The 23549-nt window shown below is 42.0% G+C and overlaps 1 protein-coding gene across 2 annotated transcripts; it reads left to right on the top strand.

Moving 5' to 3' along the window:
• Positions 1-4233: 4233 nt before the first annotated feature.
• Positions 4234-23440, top strand: SEH1L (SEH1 like nucleoporin). 2 transcript variants are annotated; one of them, XM_062201323.1, is made up of 9 exons: positions 4234-4428; positions 9023-9073; positions 11422-11568; positions 13307-13518; positions 16155-16253; positions 18187-18327; positions 19102-19259; positions 19999-20149; positions 22746-23440. In XM_062201323.1, exons 1-9 carry the CDS (start codon positions 4318-4320, stop codon positions 22945-22947), a joined length of 1272 nt encoding a protein of 423 aa, XP_062057307.1. In that variant the 5' UTR covers positions 4234-4317; the 3' UTR covers positions 22948-23440. The 2 variants fall into 2 exon arrangements, with proteins under 2 accessions (XP_062057307.1, XP_062057306.1); XM_062201322.1 differs by lacking the exon at positions 22746-23440 and adding an exon at positions 21141-21621 and having other exon boundaries at positions 4237-4428.
• The last annotated feature ends 109 nt before the right edge of the window (positions 23441-23549 follow it).

The following is a 23549-nucleotide window of genomic DNA, read 5'->3' as shown; positions in this document are numbered from 1 at the left end:
AATCTGGTCTTAGTCCTGGATTTTGCAGACATTTGGAGACTGAACCAGCATACAGATCTCTTTCAAATAAATTTAAAAAAATTTTTTAAAAAAAATTTTTGACAGGCAGAGTGGACAGTAGAGGGAGACAGAGAGAAAGGTCTTCCTTTTTGTCGTTGGTTCACCCTCCAATGGCTGCCGTGGTTGGCGCGCTGCGGCTGGCGCACCGCGCTGTTCCGATGGCAGGAGCCAGGTGCTTATCCTGGTCTCCCATGGGGTGCAGGGCCCAAGAACTTGGGCCATTCTCCACTGCACTCCCGGGCCACAGCAGAGAGCTGGCCTGGAAGAGGGGCAACCGGGACAGGATCGGTGCCCCGACCGGGACTAGAACCCGGTGTGCCAGCGCCACAAGGCGGAGGATTAGCCTGTTAAGCCACGGCGCCGGCCAACTTTTTTTTTTTTTTTAAAAAGAGTTATCAAGAGGAGGAACCTAAAATGTATACCACTAAGTGAAAGAAGCCAATCTGAGAAGTCTACATTCTCCATGATCCTAATTGTATGATATTCTGGAAGAGGCAAAACAATGGAGACAGTGGAATCAGTGGTTGCCAGAGACTAGGAGAAGGATGTATGGACTCATAAAGGAATTTCAGGGCAGTGAAACTATCCTGTATGATACTATAATGGTGGATACACATCATTATACATTTGCTCAAGTCCACAGAATGAACATCAAGAAAGAACTCTAGGGGCGGGTGCTGTGGTCCAGTGGGTAAAACCACCACTTGGTTTCACATCACTGAGTGCCCTGCCCATTCAAGATCCAGCTACTCTGCCATAATGCACCCAGAAGCTGCAGATGATGGCTCAAGTACTTGAATTGCTGGCTCCACGTTGGCCTGGCCCAGCCTTGGCAGTTGGGGCCCTTTTTGGAGTCAACCGGTGGATTAAAAGATATGTCACTATACTTTTCAAATAAATATAATTTTTAAAAATATGAACCCTAGGGCTGGCACCGTGGCTTAACAGGCTAATCCTACACCTGCGGCGCCGGCACACCAGGTTCTAGTCCCGGTTGGGGCGCCGGATTCTATCCCGGTTGCCCCTCTTCCAGGCCAGCTCTCTGCTATGGCCCAGGAAGGCAGTGGAGGATTGTTGCCATTGATTTCTCAACAATGTTGCAGTGGGTTCATTTCTGAGAGGAGCAGTGTGGTGGGGGCAAGAGGCGCGGAGTCAACACACAGACCGCGGGAGTCGGGTGAAAGCAGGTTTGAGGCGAGCAGTCCGCAGACTCGTTTTAGTTAGTACAACAGCTTATATAGCCAAGACCAGCCAATCCGATCAAGGGGCTGTCTATGCCCCAACCAATCACAGCCTGTTGCCAGTCAGGCTCTTGTTGCCAGGCAGTTTCTGAAACCATCCAATCACGGCCTGCCGTCAGTCAGGCTCTGTTGTCATGTGGTTTCCGAAGCCATCCAATCACGGCCTGTTGCCAGGCAGTTTCTGTTGTCAGCGGCCATCTTAGCATGACCTTTGCACCTCAGTGGCCATCTTGGCATGAACTTTTCACCTCAGCAGCCATCTTGATATGACCTTTTCACCTCATTCCACCACAGAGGATGACCCAGGTACTTGGGCCCTGCACCTGCATGGGAGACCAGGAGAAGCACCTGGCTCCTGGCTTCGATCAGCGCGATGCGCCGGCCGCAGCGGCCATTGGAGGGTGAACCAACGGCAAAAAGGAAGACCTTTCGGCCAGCGCCGTGGCTCAACAGGCTAATCCCCTGCCTTGCGGTGCCGGCACACCAGGTTCTAGTCCCGGTCGGGGCACCGAATTCTGTCCCGGTTGTCCCTCTTCCAGGCCAGCTCTCTGCTGTGGCCAAAGAGTGCAGTGGAGGATGGCCCAAGTGCTTGGGCCCTGCACCCCATGGGAGACCAGGAGAAGCACCTGGCTCCTGCCATCGGATCAGCGTGGTGCGCCGGCCACAGCGCGCCAACCGCGGCGGCCATTGGAGGGTGAACCAAGGGCAAAGGAAGACCTTTCTCTCTGTCTCTCTCTCACTGTCCACTCTGCCTGTCAAAAAAAAAAAAAAAAAAAGGAAGACCTTTCTCTCTGTCTCTCTATCCACTCTGCCTGTAAAAAAAAAAAAAAAAAAAAGAACCCTAATGTAAACTAGACTTTGGTGATTTTGCTGTCAACACATCAGTCATAACAAACATATCACTCTGATGTTGAATGCTGACAGTGGATGATGCTGTTTGTATGTGTGTAAGCAGGACTATACATGAGAACTCTACTCTTTGCTCAACTTTGCTGTGAACTTTAAACTGCTGTAAAAACTAGTCTATTTTTAAAAAATGACATATATGACCTATGAAATACTCCATTGCCGTTCATATAATGTCTTGGCAACTACTGACATATTCACTGTCTCTATTTAGAAATTTTAATTAAAATTTTTACAATGTATTTTTTGTAGGTTGTTTGGGCCTGATATGAAATGAGCTTAGGTCATAGCTTATAGAAATTAATTATCTCCAACTCACAGTTTTGGTTTTTTTTTTTTTTAAAGATTTTATTTATTTGAGAGGTATAGTTACAGACAGTGAGAGGGAGAGACATAGAGAAAGGTCTTTTGTCCGCTGGCTCACTCCCCAAATGGCCATAACGGCTGGTGCTGCACCCATCTGAAGCCAGGAGCCAGGAGATTTCTCCAGTCTCCCACACAGATGTAGGGTCCCAAGGACTTGAGCTGTCTTCTACTGCTTTCCCAGGCCATAGCAGAGAGCTGGATTGGAAGAGGAGCAGCCGGAACTAGAACCGGCGCCCATATGGGATGCTGGTGCTGCAGGCGGAGGATTAGCCTACTATGCCACAGCACCCGCCCCCAAGGGGTCTCCTTCTTAAACTAGCTTCAAAACCTCAATATTAGTTAAAAAAAAAAAAAAAAAAAGCAAGAAAATTTCAGAAAAGCCAGGTTATTTCTCCCTCTCTGTTTTAGATTTATTTGAAAAGTAGGGTTACAAAGAGAGTAGAGTGGGTAGACAGAAAGAGAGATAGAAACAATGTCTTCCACTCTCTGGTTCCTGTTCCTAAGGGCCACCACAGGCAGAGCTGGGCCAGGCTGAAGCCAGGAGCCAAGAGCTTCCTCTTGGTTTCCCACATGGGTGCAAGGGTTCAAGAACTTGGGTCATCTTCTGCTGTTTTCCCAGGTGTATTACTTCTTGATGCAACCCATCAGGAGAAAGATAGGACTAATAATTTTGAAAACTCTGCAGCCTGCTGATCCTATGATGACACACATTTTTGTCATTTCTGTACAAGTCCCTTTTGGGGTTTGAATTTTTTCCTGTGTGTTCACCTCCCAGACCCATTCTTCCACCATTTTCCATCCTAACTTTGACCTACATAATGCTTTTCCCTCCTAAACAAAACGCCTTAAATTGTTAACTTCTCTGAATAATGTCCCTTGCATATACTCACTTTACTTTCCGGTTTTGATTGGCGTCTGGAGTGAGAACCCTTCTTCACAAGTGTCCCTCCCCAAGGTGTCCTCACCCCCACCCTATTTCACTGATTTCTGCTTCGAGGTCTCTGGCTCCAGGTTACTAAATCTTCCAACCAAATCCACTTAGGTTCCAGCCACTCCCCCTCCCCCCAGCCCGTACTTACATTCCCACTAACAGAACCTTCCACTTTCTGGTATTTCCTTTCTCCCAAGTGTGTTCTACCTGTGTAATCTTAAAAACAATTTGACCACGACTTCTGACTCCCCCCACCCCCGACTTCCATATCCTCTCTTCTCCCTCAACCTCATCACCCCGACCTCTTTTTAAGGCCAATGAGCCTGGACTTGTGGACATGGCGCCATCTCCTCAGTGTCTGCCCTTCGTTTCTTGCTCTTCGGTTGTCCCGACAGATCTCTCTGTTCCTGACCAAAAGCACGTTCTGACTTCGCCATTCGCTCCGTTCGCGAGGCATTTGTCAGGAGGGAAATACATGCAAATGTTCCCCCAAACCGATGCAGGGCCGAAGACTGAGGCTGACACTTAAAACGCTTAAACTTTCCTTAATTTCCTCACTGTTTCCACCGCAGCTCAGGTAACGTCAAGCGCGCACAGCAGGCTCTGCCCGCCGCCCGGTCGCCTCACGGACGCGCAGCGCAGACGCACTGGCGGCTTCGCGGGGCATGACGGGCAGGGGGCGGGGCCTGGCGCGCGGACAGCACGCGCCGTGCCCGTTCGGGCGGCGGGGTCTCGGCGGGCTGCGGGTCGCGCGCCACAGCCCTCCTCCGAGGCGGGAGGGGCGCACGGAAGAGGCGCGAGCCGGCGGCAGCCATGTTTGTGGCGCGCAGCATCGCGGCGGACCACAAGGATCTCATCCATGATGTCTCTTTCGACTTCCATGGCCGGCGGATGGCGACTTGCTCCAGCGACCAGAGCGTCAAGGTGCGCGCGGCGCCTTCGGTCGGGGCCGAGCCTCGAGGAGGGAGCGTGGAAGGGCGGCTCAGAGAAGGGCACTAGTCCCGCTCTTAGGGCACGCCGCCAGGCACCAGGCCTTGATCCAAACGATCGAGGCGGGAAAGCTCCCGGCGCGAGGCCTGGGTCACTGGGTGGGGTGGCAGGCGAGCCCCCGGCACACGCTGTCAGCTCCGGACGCCGGGAGAGCCCTGTCCGCCGCCGTATTGTGGGGTCACGGCTGTCTGGCGGGCCGCGCCCCCGTGTGTCTGCGCCGCGCCGGCGTCAGCCCGCGTGCGCGCTCCCGCCTCCTGCGGCGCTGGGTGCGTGCGGCGGAAGGCGGTGGGTGCCGGCCGGGAGCGCCGGGGGTCGGTCCGCACCGCCCTGGTGCGAGCCGAGGGCCTGCGGGGGGACTTCAGAGCGGTCTTGGGTAGCTGGCTGCGTGTGTCGTGTCGCGCATTCTGGGCGCCTCTGGGGTCCGCTCAGCTCACTGATTACGCCAGGAAAGAAAAATACACATAGTTTTCATCCTACGGAGTTCTCTCGTTGCTATTAGGAATGGGAGTATTTGTTGCTTTAAGTTACTGTCAACGGCCATAGGTTTCTGGCAAGCGCAATGTCTTTGATAGGGGGACATTTAGGATTTAGGCATTTAAGAGATACAAGATACGTGATAATAAACTTGAAGATGAAAACTGGAGTCTGGATTATTTGCATTCTTGACAAGTCCAAAATAGCTGAACATCTGAAGGGTAGTTTTGTAATATTCAGGTTTGATACCAGTGATCCTTAAAAAACAATTACTGTAAAAGTAAGTTACTGTTGGAAAACCATACTGTTGAGAGTAAATACCACATTAAAAATTATTTCAACTACATAACTTTTTTTTACAGTGTATAATTCTGTGGCATTAAGTACACTATTTACCTTGTTGTAACCTTTTCATCATCCTAAATAGAAACTACCCAGTAACCTATTCTTTCCTGTCACAGCCCCTAGTAACCACTGTTCTACTTTCTATGAATTTACCTATTCTAGTTATATAGTTTATTTCACTTAACATAAGGTTAAAGTTGCTATGGTAGCATGTTTCAGAATTTTACTCTTTTTTAAGGCTGAATAGTATTCATTGTATGTACTTAACTGCATTTTGTTTGTGCATTCATCCATATGCCCTTTTGGCTGTTGTGAATAAGGCTGCTATGAACATTGGTATACAAATACCTATTTAAGTCCCCAGTTTCCAATTTGGGGAAATGTTTCTTGTATAGTCATATGAAAGTCATAAATTGGATGATAGGAATGGTCTCGGTATATTGATTATGTATTGAATTTATACTCTGTATAACAGCATGAGATGAGTTGTATTGATTTATAAAGGGGCTGTAAGGCAAGAGGTTTTATTCCCAGAAAGTTTATTTTTTATTTTTTGACAGGCAGAGTGGACAGTGAGAGAGAGACAGAGAGAAAGGTCTTCCTTTTGCCGTTGGTTCACCCTCCAATGGCTGCCACGGCCGGCGCGCTGCGGCCGGCGCACCGCGCTGTTCCGATGGCAGGAGCCAGGTGCTTCTCCTGGTCTCCCATGGGGTGCAGGGCCCAAGCACTTGGGCCATCCTCCACTGCACTCCCGGGCCACAGCAGAGAGCTGGCCTGGAAGAGGGGCAACCGGGACAGGATCGGTGCCCCGACCGGGACTAGAACCCGGTGTGCCGGCGCCGCAAGGCGGAGGATTAGCCTAGTGAGCCGCGGCGCCGGCCTGTATTTAACACTTTATCACAATTTTACTGGTTAAGGCAAATTTTCATATTCCCTAATAACACTTCAATAAAGAAACATAAGAAATTCTTATAAAAAGTCATAAAACAAAGTTAAAACTGTGTGAAGTTATTCATTTCAGCTGTATTAAAATAGAAATCATGTAAGTCACTAAGTTTCCCCAAGAAGCATCAAATAAATTAACTATAACAGACCCATTATAAAAATAAACGAAAGTTTATTTTTTAAAAGATTGATTTATTTTACAGAGAGGCAGAGAAAAAAAAGACAGAGAGGTCCTCCATCTGCTGGTTCACTCTCCAAATGGCTGCAATGCCTGGAATTGGGCCAATCCGAAGTCATGAGCCAGGAGCTTTTTTTGGGTCTCCCACATGGGTGCAGGGGCTCAAGGACTTGAGCCATCTTCCACTGCTTTCCCAAGCCATAGCAGAGAGCTGGGTCAGAAGTGGTGCAGCTGGATCTTGAAGCGGGCCCATATGGGAGGCCGGTACCGCAGGCGTCGGCTTTACCTGCTATGCCACGGTGCCAGTCCTCAGAAAAGTTTTTAAACTTAGAGTAATAACAAATTATATGTTTATATTTCATTAGTTTTTCTTCATTGTATTATGGCCTTATGTCCATTTCTTTCAGAGTGCTTTTTCTTACTAAAGAACCATGTACTTGTTTTTACATGTATGAATGTACACATGCATTTGTACAATGTATATATATCTTTTCTGCTTGTGTAAGTTATAAACTTTCTACCATTTTAGAAATTATAGGCTCATTTCTGTCTCACTACTCATTAATGTTTATTGATTTCCTCTGTTCTTTTTCTTTTAGTGTTTTTGTTTTTGTTTTTTTTTTGACAGGCAGAGTGGACAGTGAGAGAGAGAGAGACAGAGAGAAAGGTCTTCCTTTGCCGTTGGTTCACCCTCCAATGGCCGCCACGGCCGGCGCGCTGCGGCCGGCGCACCGCGCTGATCCAAAGGCAGGAGCCAGGTGCTTCTCCTGGTCTCCCATGGGGTGCAGGGCCCAAGGATTTGGGCCATCCTCCACTGCACTCCCGGGCCACAGCAGAGAGCTGGCCTGGAAGAGGGGCAACCGGGACAGAATCTGGCGCCCTGACCGGGACTAGAACCCGGTGTGCTGGCGCCGCATGGTGGAGGATTAGCCTATTGAGCCGTGCCGCCGGCCTCTTTTAGTGTTTTAAATAGTTATGGACACACACACACACGTGATCCTCACACATAAAATTTTATATTGCTGCAGTGTCATAATGATTACCATTCCTAATGGCTTAATGTTTAGTAATTGAACATACCACACTTTTTTTTTTTTTTTTCTTAGCTACCTATTACTGGGTCTTTTAGTGCCATTTGTAGTTAATGCCTGTCAGGAATAGTTTTGCAGTGCAACTCTGCATTAATTTAATTTAGCATTTTATATGTTTTGGATGGTTTCCTTAGGCTAAGGAATTGTCAAATTGCCTTTTTGTAGGTTGTACCATTGACACTGCCAGTGAGAATATTGATTTGATGGTGTGATTGCCCATGTTGCACATTATCACCACTTTTTTAAAAAATTTACTACCTTTTTTAAAGAAAGGTTTATTTATTTATGTATTTGAAAGGCAGAGTTAAAGAGAGGCAGAGAGACAGAGAGAGAGAGAGAGGGAGAGAGGTCTTCCATCTCCTGGTTCACTCCAAATGGCTGCAGTGGCCAGACCTGTACTGATCCCAAGCGAGTTTTTTCTGTCAGCTGTGGATGTGTGCAGAATGATGACAGTTTGAGTAGCCAGACATTCCTTACCAGCTGAGGTGGAACAGGGTGGCTCTCTTCTTATTTTAGCTCCATGATTTTTGCATTTGATTCTTGCTATTGATGATTTCACTGTTTAAAATGGTACTCAAGTGTAGTGCTAGTTGCTGTCTAGTGTTTTTAAGAACAAGAAGGCTGTGATGTGCCTTTCAGAGATAATGTGTTACATAAGCTTTCTTTAGAAGGTATAGTGCAGTTGGCTGTGAGTTCAATGTTGATGAATCAACTATATATATTGAATAAGGTGTCTCTAAACAAAGACACAGAAAATAAAGTTATGTATTATTTGGTTGACAAAACTGTTAAACCAGAGGCTCAAAGGACCCAATTCTGTATTCCCCCAGGGTCAATGTTTCAGTGGTCAAGGCGATTTAATAGAACATAGCCGCCATGAATAACGAGACTCGACTATAGCTGTCATAATCTTTGTTACCTGCTAAAAGTTCAGGCTCCTGGCTTCTTCAGTGCTTGGCCCAGTGCCCTTTACCTTTTTGAAGTTCTTGATAAATACTTTTAAGTTTTTTTTTTTTTTTTTTTAACTTATTTGAGAGACAGAGAGAAAACAAAGAGAAAAACACAGACACACAGAATAGAGCTCCCATCTTTGGTTCACTCCCCAAATACCAGCAGTGTCCTGAATTGGGCCAGACCAAAGCAGGGAACTCAATCCAGGTGTCCCATTTGGGTGGCAGAAGCCTAAATATTCGAACCATCATTGTTTCTTCCTAGTGTCTGCATTAGCAGGAAGCTGGAGTTCAGAGTCAGAGGGAAGTATTGAACCCAGGCACACTGGTACAGGGGACATGGTTGTCTTCACCAGCATCTTAACTACTGGGCCAATTGCCCACAAATTTAATAAATATTTGATTGAAGGAGTTTTTACCTACTGGTTATATTCTTTTGTGATTTTTACATCCACTTTGCTCATATGCCCATTCATTCTAATATAGTTTCTATCAACTTATGGAAAGTTTTTTGTATAAAATACTTGCTTTTTCTTTCCTTACAGGTCTGGGATAAAAGTGAAAGTGGGGATTGGCATTGTACTGCTAGTTGGAAGGTTGGTATTTATCTTTACAGTGATTTTTACAAGTTAAAATTTTTATCATTTATTTGATAGTATTAAGGACTTGCTGTTCAGCTTTGAGGAAATTATGAAATTTATACTCTGGAAAAGTTCTAAATAGATATTTTATATATTTTTTGAGGATTTATTTTATTTGAAAGGCAGAGTTAGAGCAAGAGAGAGAGATCTCTGTCCTCTGGTTTACTCCCCAAATAGCCACAATGGCTGGGGATGGGGCTAGGTGGGGCTAGGCCAGGCTAGGCTGAAGCCAGGAGCCAGGAGATTCATCTGCGTCTCCCACATAGATGCAGGGGCCCAGGGACATAGGCCATCATCTGCTGCTTTACCAGATGTATTAGCAGGGAGCCATTGAAAGTGAATTAGCTGGGATTCAAATTGGCATCACTGTTGCACCACAACGCTGGCCCCTATTTTACATTTCTTAAAGTACAAATACATTTTGGAGAATTTTAAGAGTAAGAAAGTCTATAATTCTGTAGCCTAAATAATTATTAGCATTTTAGCATATATTTTTTACTTTTTCCATTACATATATATATTTAAAAGATTTATTTATTTATTACTTGAAAAGCAGAGTTACAGAGAGGCAATGGCTAAAGCTGCCACCTGTGATGCTGGCATCCCATATTGGCACCAGTTCATGTCCTGACTGCTATACTTCCAATCCAGTTCCCTGCTAATGGCCTAGGAAAAGCAGCAGAGGATGGCCCTGGTGCTTCGGCCCCTGCTATCCACATAAGCAACCTGGAGGAAGCTCTTGCCTCGTAGCTTCAGCCTGGCCCAGCTCCAGCCATTGTGGCTATTGGATGGATGGGCCAGTGAATGGAAGACATCTCTCTCTCTCTCTGTGGCTCTTTCAAATAAATAAATCTTTTAAAAACAAAGGTTTATATATTTGAAAGGCAGAGTAACAGAGATGGGAACACACACACACACACACTTATCTTCCATCCAGACAGAGAGAGAGGTCTTAATCCGCTGGTTCACTCCCCAGTTGGCCGCAATGGCTAGAGCTGCGCCGATCCGAAGCCAGGAGCCAGGTGCTTCTTCTGGGTCTCCCACGTGGGTGCAGGGGCCCAAGGACTTGAGCCATTTTCTACTGCTTCCCCAGGCCATAGCAGAGAGCTGGATCAGAAGTGGAGCAGCCGGGTCTCAAACCAGCACCTATATGGGATACCAGCGCTTCAGGCCAGGGTGTTAACCTGCTGCACCACAGCTCCGGCCCCTCATAAGTGTTTCTTTATGTCTTTAAAATATCTTCATAAAACATCCTATAAAATTTGCTTAATGGGTCTTTTTGCTTTTTTTTTTTTTTTTAAGTTTTATTGATTTATTTGAAAGAGTACACAGAGAAAAGAAAAAGAAGAGAAAGAAAGGGAGGGGGAGAGAGAGAGAGAGAATTGATTTTCTGTTAGCTGGTTCACTCCCCAAATGGCCACAATGGGCCAGGCTGGGCATCCTGTGGGTCTCCCATGTGGGTGTGGGGGCCCAAGCACTTGGGCCATCCTCCTCTGCTTTCCCAGGCTTATTAGCAGGGAGCTGGATCAGAAGTGGATCAGCTGGGACTCAAACCGGTGCCCATATGGGATGCCAGTGCTGCAGACAGTTTCTTTCCCTGCTGTGCCACAGCTATAATTATCTATAATTTATATACTATAATACTCAATTAAAATGTGCAAGTTGGTGATTTTAAGTATATTCCCAAAGTTGTGCCACCATTGCTGCTTTCAGAGCATTGTCATCACCCCAAAAGGAAGCCCATTTAGCGGTCTCCTCCCAGTTCCTCCCCCTTCAGTTCCTGTTAATCACTAATCTACTTTCTATCTCTGGATAGAATAATTGAATAAATTAAGCAATTGAAGTGAATAATTTTGATTAATCTAATTTTACTTATTTTTTAGGTTAATGTTTCCTATAGAAAGAATTTAAGAGTAAAAGAAAAAAGTATGGACTCACAGAATTTCTGTTTCAAAAGTTGATTAGGCTAAATTCTGAAGCTGGTGTCTTAGTATTGGAAGTAGTCAACTTTATCCTGCTGGGTTTTTCTTTATTAGTAAAAAGCTGGAAGAGCTTGACTCCAGAAGAGTCACAATCCTAAATATAAAATGACTTCTAAAGGCTGAAAAATTCTAGAATTGAACTTTTATTTAAACAGCTTTCCTTTTTGAGGTCAAAATGTCTGTATGTTTCCTCAAGTAAAACCTTGTACATGTGAAATATGAGTAAGCTCAATATTTGCATTTGGCAGGGTGTGAGGAGGGGTGGTGGTGAGAAGAAAAGCACTGGGATATTGATTTCCTGGTTGATTTTTAACTCTGCAGACACATAGTGGATCTGTATGGCGTGTGACCTGGGCCCATCCTGAGTTTGGACAGGTTTTGGCTTCCTGTTCTTTTGACCGAACAGCTGCTGTGTGGGAGGAAATAGTAGGAGAGTCAAATGATAAACTGCGAGGACAGAGTCACTGGGTAAGACATCTGTTAGTAGTCTGGGGTGGGTGGTGAGGTGGGGGCCACCTGAGCAGCCAAGGAGCATCAGTCCTACGAGTACCTCAGGCTCTTGACGCAGTGTCTGCTGCTACCTTCTCTTTTCTTTCTCCCTTATTTGTTTTCTACTTGCCTATTTTATTAATTTGAAAGGCTGAGAGAGAGAGAGAGAAAGACAAACAGATAAACAGACACAGCAACAGACAAAAACCTTCTGGTTAGTCCCTAAATGCCTGCAGCAGTTGGTTGGTCATGTAGAAGCCAGGAGTCCAGCTGACCATATACAGAAGAATTATTTCTAGAATCTGTTCTATTACGTTGTTCTGTAAGTCCTTCGTGCCAATACTGCTCTGTTGTGAATACTGAGCTTTGTAGCTTGTGTGCTATTTATACTGTTTCACAACTCTTGTCTTAGGGAGCAGTTAGTTAGTTTGATTGCCTTTGTACTGGGGAGTTTTTAAGGCTAACAGCTTCTTGCAGGGAGAAAAAACGGGAAACTGAGATTCAGAAGGGATTTTTCAAGCATTCAGTTTGAGGTGTATCAGTTTAGTATTCTACAGATCGGATTTAGGAGTGGTGGCATATAAAGAAATTTTCTTCTGATTTTAAGGTATTTATTTGTATTTAAACAACTCCCATTAATACATTTATTTCCTCAAAATTATGTTGATATTCTCTTTGTGGACAGAAAGTTTTCTAAGATTTTATCTTTGAAGTTTATGTGATATTATTATTATTTTTTGAAGATTATTTATTTGAAAGGCAGAGTTTCAGAGACAGAGGGAGAGACAGAGCGAGTGAGATTCCATCTACTGGTTCACTTCCCAAAAGGCCACAATGGCCAGGGCTGGGCCAGACTGAAGTCAGGATCCTGGAACTTCATCTGGGTCTTTCTTGTGGGTGCAGGCTTTTGCTGCTGCTCTCCCAGGAGCATTAGCAGGGAGCTGGATTGGAAATGGAGCAACCAGGAATTGAACCGGTGCCCATATAGGACACTGATATCACAGTCTACAGTTTAACTTGCTGCTCCACAACACTAGTTCCATATATGTTATTGTTTTTTATGTTGAAACTCCTTATTTTGGTAACAAAGTCAGTAAATTATTTGTAAATTTTTTGACATTTTCACTTAAATATCCTATATAGCTGCTAGAAAGTAGCTTTTAAATATGATGTTGGAATTCTGCAATTATTGCCGAAGCTGCTTTGTACAGTTTTCTTGGGTCTCTATTAAATGCCTTTATTTAAAAGAGGATAGTAGTGGTCCAAGTGGGATTAACATTTTATGCTTGAGAGAAGAGAAGTTAAATGCTCTCCATTTATTGATAAAGGATCTTAGTTCATTAAGTATATTACGTGCAGCGTGCTTTGCATTACAGTTGCCCATATGAAAATTCAAACATTTTCTGGTTTTGTGACCTATCTGCTTAAGAGAGATTACTTCTATAATAAAGTTAGGTTCTATTAGACTCACTTTCTTTAGCTTTAAAGGGAATACTTAATTATAGCTAACTAATGTTTAGTGGTTGCCCAGTAGATATGCGGTATTTTGCCATGAGCTTTGTAGAAATTGAGGCTTAGACAGATGTTAAGAAACTTTTTTGAGGTTATATACCTAGTAAATGGTTGTATTGCTTCTGTGTGATTCCAGAGCCTATGTTCTTTCCACTCTGTTGTGCTTGCTTTCTGTACATAATTTAAATTGTTTATTTTTTTCCAGGTTAAGAGAACAACTCTAGTGGATAGCAGAACATCGGTTACTGATGTGAAATTTGCTCCCAAGCATATGGGTCTTATGTTGGCAACTTGTTCAGCAGATGGTATAGTGAGGATATATGAGGCCCCAGATGTTATGAATCTTAGCCAGTGGTCCCTGCAGCATGAGATCTCATGTAAGCTAAGCTGTAGTTGTATTTCTTGGAACCCTTCAAGGTAAGCTTACATATCAAACTGCTGGGACAATATGATGCAAGTAAAACAAATTAGTAATTTTTTCTGAAATTTATTTATTTGTTTGAAAGAGTTAGAGGTAGAGATAGAAAGAGAAATCTTCCATCTGCTGGTTTATTCCCCAGATAGCTGTACTGGCCAGCCCTGGGCCAGGTTGAAGCCAGGAGCTTCTTCTGGGTCTCTGGGAGTGGCAGGGGCCCAAGCATTTGGGCCATCTTCCGCAGTTTTTTCCAGGCCATTAATAGGGAGCTAGGTCGTTAGTGGAGCAGCTAGGACTTGAACCAGTGCCCATATGGGATGCTGGCACTGTATGCATTGGCTTTCCTGCTATGCTGTGATGCTGGTCTCAAATTAGTAATTGTTAAGGTAGGGATTTCATGGTTTATTTTCAAAAATAAAATATGTAGAGTAAAACCTCTCCTTTTCCCAACCTTTCGTGTGTCATGTCTCTCCCTATTTCCATTCCACAGAGGAGCTGACCACTGTAAAAACTTTAGTGTGAACCTTCTGGGCATTTTCTGTGTATATAACTAAACATTTAATGTATTCATAAATGCACAGATAATGTGCAGGTACTTCTAGGGTATGTACTAACATGTACAGAGACATAACACACAGATGCATATATGCATGCATATTTTCATTTTTGAAATCTGCTTTGTTTACTTACAAGCACACTATGGGGCATTTTTCCATATATTAGTAAAGCCAGCCCCATTTCATTCCTTTTGACTGCTATGTAGGGTGTAACTGTATTAATATAGTTGCTATTGTTGCTTTTTAAGATTTATTTATTTACTTGAAAGGAAGAGTTACAGATACGCAGAGGCAGAAAGAGAGAAGTCTTCCATCTGCTGGTTCACTCCCCAAATGGCCACAATGCCTGGAGCTGGGCTGATCTGAAGCCAGGAGCCAGGATCCTTTTCTGGGTCTTCCATGTGGATGTAAGGGCCCAAGGACTTGGGCCATCTTCCAATGCTTTCCCAGGCCATAGCATAGAGCTGGATCGGAAGCAAATCAGCCAGGACTTGAACTGGAGCCAAAATGGGATGCTAGCACCGCAGGCAGCGGCTTTACCTGCTATGCCTCTATAGTTGGTATTTATTAGTCCATTTTTAAAGGGTCATTTGGTGAAAAAAGTTGAAATTCAAAAGAATACAAAATGAGGGGCCGGCGCCGTTGCTCACTTGGTTAATCCTCCACCTGCGGTGCCAGCATCCCATATGAGTGCCAGGTTCTAGTCCCGGTTGCTCCTCTTCCAGTCCAGCTCTCTGCTGTGGCCGGAAGGGCAGTGGACGATGGCCCAGGTGCTTGGGCGCCTGCACCCGCATGGGAGACCAGGAGGAAGCACCTGGCTCCTGGCTTCAGATCGGTGCAGCGCTGGCTGTAGCGGCCATTTGGGGAGTGAATCAACGCAAGGAAGATCTTTCTCTTTGTCTCTCTCTCTCACTAACTTTATCTGTCAAACAAACAAACAAACAAACAAAAAAAAAAAAAATGAAAGAAATTTTGCCTATCTTGGTAAAAAAAATGCTGTTTATAGTTCTGTTTTTAGACTTTAATTATGATCATCCTGGTTGTATTTTTAAATGACTTATTCCTCTTGTTCTTACCATGTTATCTTTTTATTTTAAATATTTATTTATTTGAATTCAGAGTTACACAGAGAGAGAGAAAGACAGAGAGAGAGAGATCTTCCATTTGCTGGTTCACTCCCCAGACAGTCACAACAGCCAGTGCTGAGCCAGGCCAAAGCCAGAAACTGGGAGCTTCCTCTAGGTCTCCCATGTAGGTGCCGGGGCACTTTCCCAGGCACATTAGCAGGGAGCTGTATTGGAAGTGACGAGCTGGGACTTGAACCAGTGTCCACATGGGATGCTGGTGTTGTAGGCAGTGGCTTTATCTGCTATGCCACATGCTGGCCCCAGTGACCAAATCTTTTAGAAGGAAAATTGCTAAGACATCTCAGTTATCTTTTAAAAATCTGTTGAATTCTTAAAACCTTGTCCCTTGGGGAAAAGAGTTCCATTCTTTCTGAGCCTTAGGAAAATGAGGTTGGCCGGCGCCGTGGCTTAACAGGCTAATCCTCTCCACCTTGCGGCGCCGGCACACCTGGTTCTAGTCCTGGTTGGGGCGCCGGATTCTATCCCGGTTGCCCCTCTTCCAGGCCAGCTCTCTGCTATGGCCCGGGAAGGCAGTGGAGGATGGCCCAAGTCCTTGGGCCCTGCACCCGCATGGGAGACCAGGAGAAGCACCTGGCTCCTGGCTTCGGATCAGCGAGATGCGCTGGCCACAGCGGTCATTGGAGAGTGAACCAACGGCAAAAAGGAAGACCTTTCTCTCTGTCTCTCTCTCTCACTGTCCACTCTGCCTGTCAAAAAAAAAAAAAAAAAAAAAGGAAAATGAGGTTAACAACAATCTAGAGGATAGTGTTTTCAGTTCCTGTGTGTAACGTTGCCAAGTACGGACACTTGCAAAGGTGGCTGCATTGAGGGTGTGGCTTCTCATTGTAGCAACAGGATGACTTACAATTTGTCTCAGCTCCAGTGTTTAAATTGTCTGAATTAAAGGTATTGTGATTTTATAATTATGTAACCTACTTTATTCTTCATTTCTAGCTCTCGTGCTCATTCTCCCATGATAGCTGTAGGGAGTGATGACAGTAGTCCAAATGCAATGGCCAAAGTTCAGATTTTTGAATATAATGAAAACACCAGGTTGGTACTGCTTTTATTTTGATTGTTGAGAACTGCATTTACTTTTTGAAGTGTTGTTTCTTTATTCAGTAACTGACTTGTGCATCATTACATATTTACCAATTTCCTCTCATGTGCCAAGTTCTGTGCTGGGTTCTGGTAATACAGGGTTGAATAACAAAGTGGAAAGGATAATTGCTCTCTTGGTGTTTACCATCTTGGTAGGGAAGCCAAAAATAAAAAGTGAATTTATGAACTCAGAGAATCAGTGTATTGAGGAAGTTATATCTAGGTGGACCACATCTACTTTTGGGGCCAGGAAGGTTCACTTAGAAGATAGCTGTAGGACAATTAGAAGTGAGTCAGAGAAGGCTGAAGCATTCCAAGTGGGTTGGGGCTGAGGTTCTGAGTTTGTCAAAAACTTCCAGACTGCTGGTTCATTCCCCAAATAGTTAACTGGAGCTGAGTGGATCCAAAAGCCAGGAATCAGGAGCTTCTTCCAGGTCTCTCATGTGGGTGCGGAGTCCCAAGCACTTGGGCCATCCTCTTCTGCTTTCCTAAGTGCATTAGCAGGGAGCTGGATAGAAAGTGGAACAGCCAGGACTAGAACCAGTGCCCATATGGGATGCCTGCATTGCAGGCTGGGGCTTTAACCCACTGTGCCATAGTGCCAGCCCTCTACCTCTTTTCTAGATGTAAGGTTATGTGCTTCTATTTTGTCTATGATATTCAATGGAAGACACAGCAGAGCCTGCTCTAGTTATAGATCTAGAGCCTGAACTGTGGGATGAAATGGACTTTGGTATAGTTGCTTTTTATCACCACTTAACAACAAAATTCCTATTGTTATCATTTTTACTTTTCTGTTTACATTAAAATACTTTGGAAATTGAATATTCCTTTCTTAAAAAGTGGCAGTTGGCATAGTGAGAAGTAGACCATTTGAGAAACAGAAGTATTAGCAGATCTAGGGAATGATTGGGTGTCGACAGTGAGGGAGAAGGGAAAGGTATCAAAATTGCCAGGATTCTGACTTACTTCAATTGGTAGTATATAGAATAAATTTTGGAAATGGGTAATTTGGGTGGAATATGGCAGCATGTGGAAATCAATCAATTTTGTCATACCGATATGTAAGTATGTGCAAAACCTGAGAGCCATGAGCATTGTATCAGGGGTGCTCATTCTTATGGGAGAAAAGATGGATCAGCAGGGGATCAGGTGGATTTCACAGGTGCTAGGTAGATTTCCTGGGTACTGGGTAAGTTAGGAAGCTGAGGAAAGGAATGAGTGTGATCCACAGCAATTTAGAATGTTACCATTTGGGTTTCCAAGGTGCTGTCCAGTAGAACTTGCTGTGGTGATGGACATGGTCTGTATCTGTGCCATCTTCTGTAGTGTCCATTAGCAGCTTGGATCTATGGAAACTTGAAATGTGGCCAGTGCAACTGACTAACTGAATTTATTAATTTTGATCAATGGCAATTTAATTTTAAATAGGCACATGTGGCTAGTGGCTACTATACTGACCAGCCAAGTTCTAGAATATAGGAACCTCCTGTTAGAGCTCTGAGGTCTTCAGTCTTTTTGGTATGAAAGCTGAGAGCCAGCATCTGGTGGTTCCAGGAACTTTTGGCTTGTGAGAGCATCATTCTAGTCTGTTTCTGTGTTCCCATGTCTACCTTCTCTTCTTTTTCTACTGGTCATTAATGATCTCATCCTGAGATCCCTAATTACAACTGCAAAGACCCTTTTTCTAGGAAAAAAAAAAAAGTTAACATTCCCTAGTTCTGGGGGTGTGTACTTTGACATACCTGTTTTGGGGCCATTGTTCACCTCAGTTACTACTTGATTATGAGTAGTCTGAAAAATGAATTGAGGCACATTGATGGATGGATTTTTATGAATTTTGTTTCTGAAATTTTTGAGGCAAACTGTTGTTTTTTTTCACTAGGAAATATGCAAAAGCTGAAACTCTTATGACAGTCACTGATCCTGTTCATGATATTGCATTTGCTCCAAACTTGGGAAGATCTTTCCATATTCTAGCAATAGCAACCAAAGATGTGAGGATTTTTACACTAAAACCTGTAAGGTGAGCTTTAGAAACAATTGTGGTTATCTTTATCTGTGGACAAGAGTAGAGGTAACTATGGTTGAGGATTGGATTCTTTAATGAACATTTCGTGTATAATTGTATGACTTTGCAATGGGAAATTGAGTACAGATTTATATTCTCTTGTTCTATTTAGGCTAATACTAACCATGAATTGGATCATCACAATATAATTGGTACTCTCTAAATACTTATTTACATATTTATTAAAGATTTATTTATTTGAAAGGTAGAGTAACAGAGAGGGAGAGAGACAGAATCTTAAAACCTCTGGTTCACTTGTAAATGGCTGTAACAGTCAGGGATGGGCCAGGCTGAAGCCAGGAGCCGGGAATTCCGTCCAGGTCTACTACATGTGTGGCAGGAGCAATACACTGCTTTCCCAGGCATATTAGGGAGCTGGATTGGAAGCAGAGCAGCTGGGACTCAAACCAGTGGTCTGACATGAGATGCCAGCATTGTACATGGCAGCTTAATCTGCTGTGTCAGTGCTGGTCCCTTTCATTTGTTTCTGTCATGTAGCAGTCACTAAATAGAATTTATGTGCTGGGATCACTCCAGGTCCAGGGAATCAGATGAAAAGGACACCATCCCAGCTGAAAGGCTAAGGGATAGGGGAATCCAGATATAGACATTATTATAAAATAATGAGGTAACTACATGAGACTATTTGTATTTTTTACTTAGAAAGTATATATATTAAGAAAAAGAAACTTTACTTAGAATTACTCAGAAAATTATTTTTATTAACAGGAAAGAACTTACTTCATCTGGTGGGCCAACAAAATTTGAAATCCATATAGTGGCTCAGTTTGATAATCACAATTCTCAGGTCTGGCGAGTGAGCTGGAATATAACAGGAACAGTGCTAGCATCTTCAGGAGATGATGGCTGTGTACGATTGTGGAAAGGTAAGATTTAGGAAAGGAGTGATTATTGCTTCATATTTCTACTCAGACTTTTAACTTAAATGTAAATTCTGAAATGTGTTGGAAAAACTCTTTTGCAGTTACTTTTTTCTTTAAGAAATTTTTGCAGTTGCCTTTAAATTAGTCTAATTAACTTATATTATGTTGAACATCATTTTACCTAGTTCATAGCAATTAAGGACTGTGTTGCTTTTCAAGTTTTGTATGGCGCAAAGGAACTTCTAAAACTAATTAACAGAATATGTAGTATCTTCCATAAAAAGATACCATTGCCCACACAGGCAACTAGTGTATCTGCTCTGCAAATTCAGGACAGGACTACAGTCATCTTTTATTTTATTAAATAATTGCTTTAAAAAATCAGTTCTTAATAGGAGACAGTGACTTCCTGTTTTCTCTTTACAACTCCCTAAAATTTAAGAACCTTGGGGCCCTGATTGTAAGTTTCTTTGGGTACCAAGCTGAGGCAGCAGTTAGTCTGATCAGCTGACACTGTGATCTCTGGCTTCTTGGTTCTGTACTTTCCCATGGGTGCTTATCCACCACTGTAATGGGTGGGGTCCTCTCCTTGCTATCTGGAATTAGAGCTAAGATAATTTACCCTGTGCAATTACTGTTTCCCAAGTGTAGTTTGGCTAAGCTTGAGGACATCCCATGTTCAATTTTAGATTGTGATAGAATCTTCCTTTCCTGCTAATACATTTGACCATTTCCTTTTCAGCTAATTATATGGACAATTGGAAGTGCACTGGTATTTTGAAAGGTAATGGGAGCCCAGTCAATGGGAGTTCTCAGCAGGGAAATGTAAATCCTTCCCTAGGTTCAAATATTCCAAATCTTCAAAATTCATTAAATGGATCTTCTGCTGGCAGGTAGGCTATTTTGTGGGAAAATTAGAAATTATCCTTTCAAAATCATTGTAGTAGTTATTTTAAAGGTGTCCTATTTCATAAAGTTTAGGATGGAAATAAGAAATGTATCCATAATTATGACAAAATTAAAAATTTACTCTTACAACTATGTATTTTGCTTACCTAATCATAATATTTCTAGGTTGAGAGTTCATTAAGCTAAATTTTATTGTGAAATTTAATGGTCTAGAAGTTGAAATGTTTAACAGCCTTAAGATTTTACTTTGCTACTGCAGCATTGAAAAGCGGAAATGTGGTTTAATATTGAGGGTAAAGTGCTGGATGAGCACTAGTGTTTTTTAGTGCTTCTGCTGTGTTCTGCATTAGGTAAAACTGAAATTTTAAATAAAGGCTTTGTAGAAGAGAGTGAGTTAAATGATTTAGCTTTTGTGTTTTTCTGAGATTATAAAAAGAAATGATAAAATGTGAGATCTTGATTTTTAGAATATTTAGCATGTTAGATTCTTGTTTACAAGAATAAAGAATATTTGATGTGACCTAGTCATTCTTTTTGCTTTCATGTTCAACTTTAAAATATGTATTTGTAAGATAAAAATTATTTTAATATGCCTTCATGAATAATTTGGAATAGACTTTAGGAAATTTAATAAACTGTCTTATTATCTTAAGTAAAAAATTGTGTTTAAAATTTCTAGAACTAATTTTATGTTACGTTTTTAGAAAGAAGGTACTACTTATTTGATTTTGAGGTTTTAAGTATTTGTATCAAAACAATTTCACATTACCAAAGACGATACCAGATTATAAAGATGGTTTCATGAAGCAGAGAATGTAGAGTTTATCAAATTTTTTGGGTTTTGGTCACTGCCTGTACTGCACATTTTTCTAAGTAGCTTTGGCATTTTGATCTGTATTCTTACTGTGTGAATAACCATCTGTGTTAGCTCTGTGATGCATTTCCCTTCTCCATTTGTATTATGTCCTTTAACAGAAAGCACAGCTGAGTACAAGCTAACTGGAGTGACTTTGCTGTTTTGCTGCTTGTTGCATGCACACAGGAATGGAAAGCAAGCTCCTTTTCCCCTTCCCCAGCGCCGTTTGACCTCTCCCAAGATACACCAGCAGCCTGCTTACTACTAAACACAGTCCAAAAGGCCTTTAAAAATGCAGTGGATATCAATTTTTTTGTACTAGTCAGTTTATTGACACTACTTGAAACTTTTGAGATATAAATGGAGAGGCTTTTTGTTGAGACATTGTCACCAAAACAATTTTTTGAAATGTTCTTGAAACTAACTTGGCTTAAAAATTAGAAGAATCATTACTATCCTTCTGAGTAGTGGGGAGGAAGGAAAATACCATTTTACTCTCTTTGGAGAATGTAGGCATGTTTCTTTTGTTTTCTAAAACAGCAAAAATGATGAATTTTTATAATTTTAATTTGAAGATTGAATAAATATCTTTCATAAAGATTGTTTTGAGTGCTAATTTATTTATCTTTTGTAGAATTGCTTTATACATATTCAGTACAACTTTGTCATTTCTTTGTAATATTTAAAAATATTAGTAAAAGAGTAAGTAGTAGTAAGATGAAAGTAATTTGACTGTACAGTTTGTAGCCAAGGTAAGCGTTTGGTATTATTTCATTTAGAATTTGGTAGTAAAATGGAAACATCTTTATAAGTTTCAATTCATATTCACTAAGGAGATAAAAAGTTTATAATATATGCTTGTATATTTTTATGGTTTGATTTCATAGCTTAATGTTTACCTCAGATCAAAATTTGGAAACATAAGAGAAGCAGTCACAATTTTGCTAAAACTGTACATGCAGATTGACTTAACATTCTGTGTCTCAGGATTTTCTTAATTTAGTTTGCTGTTTCAATTAGTTCATGTCCTCTAAAGCTCTGACCTTGATGACAAAGCTATAAATTCTTATGTTTGCTAAAATGCATTACGGGTAAGTTCTAAAATAGTGAAAGATAATAGGGCGTAATAATTCTTTGAACCTTTTTACTTATCAAAACTGTAGCAATTCTAAGGTTTTGATTGAGGAATAAATATGTTCGATGATTGTATTTCTTCAGTGTGTGTTGGGAGAGCTAGCTATGCTATGTGGAAGTGTATTTCAATTGGTTCTCAGTATCATGTATGCACTAAAAAAAAAAAAAAAAAAAAAGTGCCAGCTGCTGCTACAGATGGAGCATTGCTCAAAATAAAAAGATCATTGGATTTGTAAATTTACAGAATAGCATCCAATATGTTTCTGAGAGATTACGAAACGTTTTAAATTTATCAGATTAATGTCTTTCTTTGTAACATTCATACTGATCATTTTTTTGACATTTTAACAGATTGTATTTCTTTCAACTTTTCTACACTTGCCTAAGCAATCTTGAGTTGAGGCAGGGTCTTGATTTGTGCTATTATGTTCTGTTAGTTTGGCATGAATCTACTAAAGCTTTTTTTTCCAGCATGTGTTTTCTCCTTGGTTCTCTTTGTATTTACTACTTTTCTCTTTTTTTTTTTTTCTTTTTTTCCCCTGTTGTTTTTGTTTTGTTTTGGTGTTTTGTTCCTGTCTTCATTGTTTCAGGTATTTCTTTCCCCCTGTGGATTCCCCACGGGCTGGATCGAGATGGTCCAGTTATGCCCAGCTCCTTCCTCCTCCTCCTCCTCCTCCTCCTCTGGTAGAGCACTCTTGCGATGCTGACACTGCCAACCTCCAGTATCCTCACCCTCGCAGACGATATCTTTCTCGGCCTCTTAATCCCTTACCTGAGAATGAAGGGGTTTAAAACACTGATTTAACATTAAAAGGCCTTATTCAGATGCTTGTAAATGCTTTCATTCCTGGCCAATTTTTGTTTTTCTTCATTTTCTTTTAGAAGAGTTTTCTAATTTAGAGTCTGTCTTGCATGTATTACAAGCAGAACACAGCATTTGGAACCTAAACTTGTTTGTGCGTCTGCATTAAAGGCAAATTTGCCTCACTGGTTGCTAACCTTTGATGATATGTACAAGTAACATTAACTGAGTTACACACAGTAGCTGACTTCAAAGTGCCTGTTTTGTAAATTTTATTTTGAACTGTTACCATAGTAGTCTTAAGTTTTTCATGCTTTATCATACTGGTTAATGTGAACGTATATCATTATAACATCTACTCGGACTTTGAGACATAAGAAATGTTTTTAATTTTACAGGCTCATGTTGCAACTGACTAGTATGTAAAATAAATCATTCCTGTGTATGAAGCAGCAAAACATTAAATGGACTTTTTGGTCTTTTCTTTCTTTGTTTCTTTCTAAGAAAATTACCTTTCACTACTTGGAATTACTGTTTCAGTCTTTTGTAATTATTATCCAAGTAGGTTATTTAAATAAAATATATTTTAAAA

The sequence above is a fragment of the Lepus europaeus genome, chromosome 9 (assembly GCF_033115175.1).
Source record: "Lepus europaeus isolate LE1 chromosome 9, mLepTim1.pri, whole genome shotgun sequence".
Taxonomy (NCBI): Eukaryota; Metazoa; Chordata; class Mammalia; order Lagomorpha; family Leporidae; genus Lepus; species Lepus europaeus.
The sequence above is the reverse complement of the archived record's forward strand: the minus strand, read 5'-3'. Positions and strand labels throughout refer to the sequence as shown.